Genomic DNA, 10,969 nt, shown 5'->3' on the forward strand with positions numbered 1-10,969 from the left:
ACGTGCCTTTTAAAATGCATAAATAACCCAAATATGGTGGACTTCAGGAGAAAGGGCAACCTTAACAAATCGACCACATTTCTTCAACAAGAAGCTTTTCTCAATAGCAGTAAAAACTGCCTGTAGAGTGGAATTTAAATATTTCTTGCTTCTCTGGCTTGGCACTTACCTAGACACCATTCCTGAGATTCAGTGAGAAGGAAGAAAAAGGTCTCAGAAGCCCATGAGGAGGGGAAATGATATCAAACAGCTACTTGTGACTGAAACAAGGGTTTTCTGTTACAGGCCCGAGATGGCAAAACCATTTGGGGCAAGAAAATGAGGGGAAACACGAACATATGTATGTGAAAAATACGTTTAAAATTTTTTTTAACTTTAAACTTTTTATTTTGTATTGGCATATAGCTGATTAACAATGCTGTGGTAGTTTCAGGTGAACAATGAAGGGACTCAGTGATACATATACATGCATCCATTCTCCCCCAAACACCCCTCCCAACCAGGCTGGCTGATGGTGGAACATGCTGTTGTGATAAACTTGAGAAGGAAGGAGGAAAGGAAGGAAGGCAAGAAGGGAGGGAGGAAGGAAGACCTGTGTACAATTATTCTTTCAACAATGACGAGGGAAACACAGTAACTTGAATTGTATTTACTTATTAGAAATTTTCTCAGTTCCTAAGCAGCATAATCAACTCAGGGATATGTGAAATACATATTCTCCAAGATGTAATCTCTGGTTTGACACCAGCTTTCCATCCATATACCATTACAAAACTATCCACATACACAAATGTGTCTCATAGCAGACAATGCAAATGTAGAATTTGTCAAAGCGAATGTGGGGAGAAGAGCACTTGGAGGGAGAGAAATGTCCCCATACATAGAAAACAATTTGACTCCAGTTCTTCCGTGTTTAAATCTTGTGATTCACGAAGATGGGAGCACATCTGTCTAGGTCACGGTCAGATCCCAGCATTTAGCACAGAGCTCACAGAGCCTAGCACATAGCAGAAATTCAATAAGTATGTGTTGAATATATAAATCTTAATGAAGTACAGTAATATATTATTTCTCAGAAAATGAGCAGATTCTCTTTTAAAATGCACAAATCAAAACTTCAACTGCTGACCCAAGTGTTGTGTGTGCATGCTCAGTCGTGTCTGACTCTTTGAGACCCCGTGGACTGGAGCCTGCCAGGCTTCTTTGTCCATGGGATTTTCCAGGCAAGAATACTGGAGTGGGTTGCCATTTCCTTCTCCAGGAAAGGCAGTCAGACCTAATTGCTGACCCAAGTGTTAGCTCATATAAAACCAAATGGTCCTTTCAAATCAGTAAAAAATATTCTGCCCTTGGACCCACTTAATAGCTTTAGGTTAGCTTTAAGTGAACCGCAAAATAAAACAAGTTATTGAAAGTGAAGTACACTGGAATTTGAAGACCTTTATAAATTCTGCTTAAATATGGTGTGCCCATCACACTTTTCTTAACTCTTTGAATAAAATATTATTTTGACCTCCTTGGTAGAATGTTCCGAACAGGACTATCAAGATTTATAACTTATTTCCCTGTGTACCCCAGAATGTACCAGACTCAATCCAAAGGACCTCAAGTTTGTACAAGCAGAGAACCCCCTTTAAATACACTTCCTAAAAAGATTCCTACAGCGACTATCAAAGAGAATCTGAGGTCTGAAAAATGCCTGTGTACTCAGACTGTCTCACAGCATGAATATCATGAAACTAAAAACCTCTGGAGAATCAAAATGAAGGAAGTGATCTGGGTAATTTGGAAGATTTGTTTTAGCATCTTGGCACTAGAAGCATCTCTTTGAAGTGACTAAAATCCTCATAAAGGCACCTTCTTGGTACCAAATAGTGTATGAAAAGAGAAAAATTCAATTAATTGGCTAGACATTTACAAATATCCAGAAATTTTGCATTGTTAAAAACACTAGCTATATTTTCTTGTGCCTCATATCAATATTATGACAGATTAGAAATAGTATTGGCTCTGATATCACTGGTGATAAGTTTAACCCTGGTCAAGCATTTGACTTCTAAAATTAGGAGTTGAACTTCAAGTCCTAGACAGCTCTAAATATTTAGGGCTCAGGTTTTCTAAAAGAAAACGATAGCTCAGCTCTAACAAACTCAAATAATGTTTAAATAATGTATACTAATTAAATAAATAGGATAATATGTGAAGAAATTGAATGAATCAATAAACAGAAAAGTACAGCTGAAGTCTAATCATTTCGAGGCCTGTTTTGACTTTTTAAGAAAGTTTCTATAGGAAAAAAAAAATAGTTATAACAAAGATTTCTGGTCTATTTTTCTTAAAAGGGAAGATTGTTTTACTTTTTAAGGGAAAAGCTGAAAAGCCCACTAAGTCAAAACAGAAAACTCTAGAGGTCACTGGAAGATAGAAACTGGATTTGGTCCACAGAAACGTTTTGTTTGATCAGCATGATGATGTGGGGGCTTTGGTTTTGTGTCTGGTTTACTTTTAGACTGAACCAGTTTTTTTTTTTTAAAATCTGGATTCTCTTGGATAATGAGAAGCTCTGACCTCTGAGAGGATCCCCATATTGCCCCAACCTGCTGGAGCCAAGAGCTTTCTATTTTGCCAGAAGGAGGCCCTCTCTAGTTCCCTACAGTTCCCACCCCTCACACAAAGCCCACATCTATACCCTGTTGCATAAAGATCTGAACTTTGGTTAACTGTGCTAGTAAACAGAGTGGCTTCTCCCAATGTTATTAGGCAACACTGCTTATAATAAAATGGACCACTGATTGGTAAACTGCATCTGGACTGAGAAGAACAATGAAAAAGTCTACAAAGAGCTGAAGAAAATGCCATACTTTGGGCTTCCTAGAGTGCACTCTGTCATATCCTGTATTGGTTTCCTAGGGCTGCCATAACAAAGTACCAAAAACTGAGTGACTTCAAACAACAGAAATGTATTCCCTCACAATTCTGGAGGCCAGAAGTCTAAGATCAAGTTGCTGGCAAGACTGGTTCCTTCAGGAGGCTCTGCAAATCCATTCCATTCCTCTCTCGTAGCTTCCGGTAGCTGCTGGCAATTCTTGGTGTCCCCTGACTTGTACACAGATGACTCCAATCTCTGCCTCCATTTTCACAAGGCCTTCCCCTCTGTGTGTCTGTGCCTCAAATTTCCTTCTCTTTTCTCTTAATAAAGGACACCAGTTATTGGGTTTCGGGCCCATCCTAAACCCAGGCTGATCTAATCTTGAGATCTTTAATTACATCTGCAAAGGGCTTCCCTGGTGGCTCAGTGGTAAAGAAGCCCCTGCCAGTGCAGGGGACACATTTTTGATCCCTGATCCGAGAAGATCCCACATGCCATGGAGCAACTAAGTCCATGTGCCACAGTTATTGAGCCTGTGCCCTGCAGCCCCTGCTCCGCAAGAAGAGAAGCCACCACAGTGAGAAGCCCACCAACTGCAACTAGAGCATAGACCCCCACTTGCCACAACTAGAGAAAAGACCCAGCACAAAGATAAGTAAAAAAAAGAAAACAAAATTATACAAATGTTATAAAATTAAAACAATTATAAAAATGTTACATCTGCGAAGCCATTAAGCCCCATTCAGAGGTCATTGGGATTAGGACTTGAACATATTTTTTGGAAGTCACTGTTCAACTCAGCATGTATTGTTTTCAGGGGCACTAGAAACCAGGTCCATAGAGTATTTACAAGAGATTTTGGTTCTTGCGGGTCATGGAGACCTTAAGCCCCGATCCCATCAATGGAGATCTCATCTCCTGATGTCTGGACAGTCACCTGGGGACAGGAGAGCTGATGGAGGGATTTATGCTGCAAGGATGTCCACTAAGAAGCACCTGTCACTGCCCTGACAGCAAACTCCAGTTCCTGTCCTACATTCCTCCTGCATAGACTGGTGTCCAGTGTGGACCAGGAATTTGTGTGTTTGAACGTTTAGTTAAAGCCAGGAAGACACTCTGGTGGGTGCTACACACCCAACCCACTTCACATATTCACTTTATATGCCATCCTTCTATGTATGGCCCCCAGTTTAAAGGACTGGCCAAATTTTCATTAATTTAGTGAATATTTATTGAGTGCCAATTACATGTTAGGTAATTTTCTGCCCACCGTGGATACAGCAGTGAAGAAAACAGACAAGAGAGCTTACATTCAAATAGAAGGTAAGAAAGAAAGAAAGGGAGGAACAGAAGTAGGGAGGGAGGGAGAAGATAGTCAGTGGTCAGAATTTGGTTAATATTATATTTTGAATTTGGAATTGATATGATTTTATGATGGGTTGGATGAGAAGTATGGAAGAAGCAGAGGCATCAAGGATGACTATATGGTTCTGACATGAACATACATCTAGAAGGATGAAGTTGCCATTTAATGAGATGGGGAAGCCTATAGAAGGAGAGGTTTGGGGGTTGAGGAAGATGGAGAGTTGAGATTTGGACATGTCTATTTGACATACAAGTTGAGAGTTTGAGTAGATGGATATTTGAGTCTGGAGTTCAGGGGAGAGGTCCAGGTGGAACATAAATATAGGAGGATTCAGGGGGATACATGGTGTTTAAAGCCACAGGACTAGATGAGATGACCAAGATTATGAGTGGATCAGGAAAGAAGTGGTCAGAAGACTGAAGCTCAGGCTTGCTAACCTCAACGGATCAGGGAGATGAGGAGGAGCCAGCAAAGGACACTGAAAGGAGTGGGCAGTGAGGAGAGAAGAGCCAAGAGAGTCAAGTATCCTGGAAGCCCAAGTGAAGAAGTGCCCCGAGGAGGAATAATGGGTCAGTTGTGCCAAATGTTGCTTTTTGGTCAAGCAAGATGAAGACAGAATTGATGACGGCTGGAATTAGCAATCTGGAGGCAACTGGTTATGTTAAGAGCAATTTTGCTGCAGCAGTAGAGAGGAAGCTTGATTGGAGTGGGGTCAAGAGACAATAGGAAAGGAACTGGAGACTGCAGGTATTGACAAATATTTCTAAAAGTTCTGTGATAAGGCAAGCAGAGATTTGAGGCAGTAGCTGAAAGGGGAATATGGGGTCAAGAGTGTGGTTGTTTTTAAGATAACAGACATTATAACACATTGGAGATAATCCAATGGGGTGGGAACTTGATGCGCAAGGAAAAAGGGAGAACTGCCGGAGTGAGGAAGTGCAGGCAGTAACACTCCAATAAGCTCAAGGCCTTTACAGTAGAGATGCAATTCCAGTACACCATCATGCCAATTCTCCCCTGAGGCTGACTTAATCGGTGCTTCCAAACCAACTATAAACAGCAGAATCACTGAAAAGAAGGGAGTAGCATCTCGTTTAGATGCTACTATTACTATCCCTGACTTCCCAGGTGGTGCAGTGGTAAAGAACCTGCCTGCCAACGCAGGAGACACAAGAGACTGTGTCGAGGGTTTGATCCCTGGGCTGGGAAGATCCCCTGGAGTAGAAAATGGCAACCTGCTCCAGTATTCTTGCCTGGAAAATCCCATGAACAGGGAGTCTGGCAGGCTACAGTCCACGGGGTCTCAAAGAGTCAAACATGACTGAACACACACACCCAACAACGCATTACTATCTCCACAAATGAGTGGCTATAAAACTGCATTGTTACAATTAACAATGGTACTGAGAACCATCATTCAACAACTATTTATTGGCCTACCTTATGCCAGTTCTTGGTGTTATTCTAGACACTGGGGACACAACAGCAAGTGAAATATTCATGTCTGAAACATTTTTATTAGTTATATTACAAAGAGATCTGTATGTACTTATTTTTAACAAAAAAGAAAAATGTGATTGGGGTTGTCTTGAATTGAGTCTTCATGCTTTGTAAAAAGCCCCGTTTCTTTATGAGGCTTTATTATCTATGGTGTCCCAAAGGCTGGTTTTGGAATAGGTATCCGAGGCACTTTCTCCACTCTCTGCCAGGTTTTACCCCGAGAGCCTTTCCAAATATATTTAAGTGGTCTTGGAATTTGGTCACTTTTAGGTATGTTAATAGGATACTGCACTTGCCTTTTAAGAATGACTCAATTTCGTCTTGTGAGTCTTTTAAATGTGACTTAAATGAAGTTATATTCTCTCACAAAACCAACTTGAGATCATTACACTATTGAATTTCTCTTCCCTCAGTTTATATAGTCAAAAGAGTTCTACACATGGAAAACTAAGGAGTATAGGATTGCTGAGACTTTTCACTAAATTTATATACCTGAATTTTCTGCCTTTTTCTAAAAAACACATTCCACCTTGCTGAACCTTTTAAAAGGTCAGCTGCCACTTTGAGAGCATTTTTGTTTCAGTCTTTTCTGTGGCCTTTTCAAGTTTTGTTTCTCTGATTTCCTGGCAGTATACTTATTTCATGGGAAACATTCCTTTCAAAGAAGCACAAAGCTCTTGTAAAGGTCTCTTTGAAACTTCCTCGTTCATGTTTGCTAGATTTCCTACTAGTTTAAAATTTTATTTCAGCTTTAAATATCCTATAGTCTGTTATACTTTATTTTGGAACACGTATATTTTCCAAAAGACACACACAGATATATATTTTGTAACTTTTGTATCACCCTTGCTTTCTTCAGAGCTTACTTCTTACAAGTGTTTCAAAGGACATATAACAGTTCTCATACAGTTTTAAATATTGTTGGCTGTTTGCATTTGTGAAGCATTTTATGTTTAGAGTAATAACTCTACTTTGGCTTTCCTTTCTCATCTCTAATCTCTTGGGCCTCCCTTGTGACTCAGCTGGTAAAGAATGTGCCTGCAATGTGGGAGACCTGGGTTCGATCCCTGGGTTGGGAAGATCCCCTGGAGAAGGGAAAGGCTACCCGCTCCAGTATTCTGGTCTGGAGAATTCCATGAGCTGTACAGGGGTTGCACAGAGTCGGACATGACTGAGCAACTTTCACTTTTCTCACCTCTAAACATCTGTGTATCACAGAACTCAATTACATCATGTTCACTATTAGAGATCTGAAATAACATAGCCTAAAAATTTGCTCCTTGAAGCAATTACACACAGTACGAAAGGCTTTTATAACACGGATGGTCTATAACATGTGTGTCCCCCTCCCACCCTCCCGGCCTATAAAGTCAACTCTTTACTCCTCATTCTACTGGAGGCTTTCTACTGCTGGATGTGAGGAAGTGCAGGTGGGCCAAAACTTGCAAGAATTCATGAGGTCTATGCATGTACCTGTATGTATAAGAAAGTTTACATTCATGTTAATTAAATGTGTCATCTACATAGAGACCAGACTTGTGGCTGCCAAGGGGCAGGGGGTGGGGAGGGAGGGATTGGGAGTTTGGGATTAGCAAATGCAAACTATTACATATAGAATGGATAAACAATAAGGTCCTACTGTATAGCACAGGGAACTGTATTCAACATCCTGTGATAAAAACAAACAAACAAATCCTGTGATAAACCACGGAAAAGAATGTGAAAAATAATGTATATATGTATTCCTGAATCATTTTGCTGTAGAGTAGAAATTAACACAACATTTTAAGTCAACTATACTTCAATAGAATAAATTTTAAAAATAATAAATGTGTCATATGATTAAAGTGCTTTGCATGCCTGGAATCCAAATAATAAACAGGATGGGTTATGTTGACAGGACAAACATTCCAAAACTAATACAAATACAGGAGTTATGCTTAAATGAAGGCAGCAGATGAAAATTTCCAAAATATCCATGTTCTTTTTTTGCTGTAAAGTGAATATAAACAGACTTTTAAAAGCCCAAAGTTTAGACAGACTATAAATTCTTTTAGGAAAACTGTAATGGACTCTATCATCAACAAAGAGTTTCCAAGCGTTTTTTAGATGAAGCTTTTTGCTTCTCTAAAAAGGATATTTTACAGAAAATAAGCATATTGCCATAAGAGTAGAGAAACGAACCTTGAAAATAAAACCAGTGAAAACATGTATACTACTTCTACGGGCAAATTACTTACCTGCTCCGTGCCTCAGTTTATGCTTTTACATATCTGTGAATTAATTCCCTGAGTGAGTGCACAGAGGCACTCAATAAATGATGGGCCATCTCCTTTTTAGAAGTCAAGAAACAAGTATTATCATCTGTTTTGTTTCCATTACCTTAAATTATGAGAAGATATTGTAGCCCCCAGGAAAGTTTCTTAGTATTAGGCACTGCTCAGAGGACTGGGTTGGAAGAGATGAAGACAGTGTTTCTACTGCTTTGAGCAAACAGAAGGTTTTGACAGCTCCGGCCAAACTTGAGGGCTCCACCAGGAAGGAAACAGTGCTTCTGCCAACAGTGACTTTGGAACTCGAGTATGTTTTTCTCATTTTAGTTTAGTGGCAAAATAACTGAGACTTACGCAACGAACGACTCAGCCGTCCAGTGGTATGCACACCCGGGTGGATGCCCATCCACACCAGGGACGTCTCCACAGCTGGACACTGGCAGCAGCCTCCTCTACCTTCCAGAGAGGGAGGATGCCACTTACCCAGCCACACCGGCCAAGGCTGCTGCCCAAGTTTTAAACGGAAACAAAAATCTTTTCTTTAGGAATGAGGTCGGTGCTTTTTTGTTCTCTTGTTTGTTTGGGGAAAGTTAAACACTGGTGGAGAAAAGGCAGCCTGCTGGGAGGCAAGGCTAGTGGTTTCAGCTGGGAGGCCTCTGTTTCCCAGTCCTTTCCTCTCCTCTCCTCTCTTCTCTGTGACATAACCCCAGTGCACTACTCCTGCCTTTTTCTAAATGCTTTGTCTGCCAAGGCCTTGACTTCACTTTTTGGAAAGTGGCTACAAATAAAGGGCGCTTGCACCACTAGCTAGAGGTTCCTCCAGCCTGACAGCAGCTGGAAGAAAAGAAAGCTGTCAGGACATACTGAGTAGCACTACAGAAAGACAAGATGGAGAGAGAGGAGGTAGGCGGGGAAACAGTGAAGGTGGTCACAAGATACAAGTCTCTGGTTCTAAAGGGATGCAATGTGGCAGAACGGTGGTGACAAGTAATAATAATATATTGTAGATCTGAACAATGCTAACGAGGATTCTTTAGCAATGTTCTAAATGCTAAATGAGATGAGATCTAGTTCTCATCCCATCTCAAAGGGGAAAAAACTAACTATGTGAGGTGATGGATGTTAACTAGTAATAGGTATTTCCATATATAATCATGTTATACACCTGAAACGAATATGTCAATTATAGCTCAAAACAAAAACAACCATCCACTGAGCCCTCCCTCCGTGCCAGCCTCATCCCAGAGAATGCAGGCCGAGGCAGCAAACCCCAAAGAAGTCCCAAGCACAAGCATCTCTCTCACTCAGCCAGGCAGCCACGGGACCCCTGCGGGCATCTCTGGCCCCACAATCCGGGCCAGTGCCCAACAGGAAGTCCCGCAGGGGAACTTTCGCCAGTCTGCAGTCACAAAAACAAGTCGGGCTCAAGACTGTCCAGTAACCCGGAGATGCAGCGAAACACCGTTTTGAATCCTGGCAGCTTCTTGGGCTCGACTGAGTTTAACGCTCTAGAAGTGAAACCAGAGTTGCTTCCTTCACTCACCCGTGAGGCCACCCGCTGACGGGCCCCTTCGCTCAGGGCTTTCGAGAAAATTAGAGAAGATGAGACAAGAAGAGGCCAGTTCTCCCCCACTCCATTCCCCCCCGCCCCCCCAACCCCCACCGTTGCCTTCCTCTCCTAACCCGCAGCCTCAAAGCAAGTTCAACGACAGGCCTTGCCTAAAGAGATCTCCGCGCCCCTGACTGCGCAGGCTTCGTCCCACGGGGGCGATTTTCGGGGGGCTCGCGGGCTGCCTGGCCGCACGGCACTCCTGCATCTCTCCATCTGCTCCCAAGCTTGGTGCAGTCTGGAGTAGCGTCCCAGCCACTCGCAGCAAACAGTTAACCTAGCCGGGTCGGTCGACCCAGCTACGCGTCTTCCAGCGAACCCGAGTCTCGCGCGCCCCGCCCCACCGCCGCGGCTCCCGCGCTCGCCCAAGTCCGCCCGGCCCGCGGGCCCCGGGCGCCGGACCAGCCACCTCCCTCCGCGCTGCCGACTCGGCTCCCTGGCCCCGGCTACTCCTTCACCCCTTCCCTCGCCCAGCCTCAATCGGTTGGAGCTCTGCCGGGAACCCCGGGCCCTCCTCCCCCGCCGCCTCCCAGGAGGTGCCAGTACCGATGCCCAGGATGAAGACGAAGCCGGTGACCACCAGCACCGGGTGCCAGTTGAACTCGAGCGCGGTCCCGTCCCAGCCGAGCCCCTCTCGGTAGTGGAGGACCCAGATGAGGGTGAAGATCACAGACAGGAAGCCGACGAGCAGCGCCGACACCAGCAGCGCCAAGAAGCCCCTGTAGCCCTCCATGGCCATCAGCGCCCCATACTCCGCGGGGTGGCGGCCCCTGGGTACTGGCCCGCGGCGGGACGCGGCGTCGACTTTTAGGAGCTGTCTCCGCCCCGGGGAGGGGCTTTGTCGCGGGCCTGCCTGGGATGCGGGGCCTCGGGGCGGGGGCAGCTGGCCCTCAGCTCGGAGACTAGCCCCACCCTGGGGATCTCGTGGTCGGCGTCTGCGCTTGCCGAGAGCTCGAGTAACCGATCTGGTTAGTTGTTGAGAGCAAGAGTCCAGAAGGTCCCACACCCACCACTTTCTTTTAACTTTCCCCGTGTCTCTTCTTTCTCTGAGAGGAGGCTGAGTAAGGCAGTGATGTGCACAATCGGTTAAAATAGAGAGGGGTCCGTCGGGTGGCTTTGTGTGTGTGATTTTGACTTACGAAGACTCTTAAGCTGCAGACCTAAAGGACTGGTTGTCTTTGCTGCCAAGGAGGAACCTGTGAGACAGGGTGTACCTGATCTCATCTAGCAAGGAGACTACTGGCCGTGTGCACCTCACAGAGAGAAAGCAGACACCTCTTGGACCCTCGACTTCCCCATTTGTGATAAAAATGGATGTTAAAAGTGCCACCTATTCAAACGTATTTGGACTA

General features: G+C 43.9%; 1 protein-coding gene across 1 annotated transcript in view; it reads right to left on the reverse strand.

Annotated features, from left to right (window-relative positions):
• The window catches only part of LOC122688403 (plasma membrane ascorbate-dependent reductase CYBRD1), a 36,309-nt gene extending 25,870 nt beyond the window's left edge, over positions 1 to 10,439 (reverse strand). The window contains exon 1 of the mRNA XM_043894398.1: positions 10,164 to 10,439. Coding sequence (XP_043750333.1) covers positions 10,164 to 10,356 — 193 coding nt within the window. The 5' untranslated portion in view covers positions 10,357 to 10,439. The remainder of the gene's footprint in view (positions 1 to 10,163) is intronic.
• Positions 10,440 to 10,969: the final 530 nt, after the last annotated feature.

Source organism: Cervus elaphus, chromosome 33, assembly GCF_910594005.1.
Source record: "Cervus elaphus chromosome 33, mCerEla1.1, whole genome shotgun sequence".
NCBI classification, from domain to species: domain Eukaryota; kingdom Metazoa; phylum Chordata; class Mammalia; order Artiodactyla; family Cervidae; genus Cervus; species Cervus elaphus.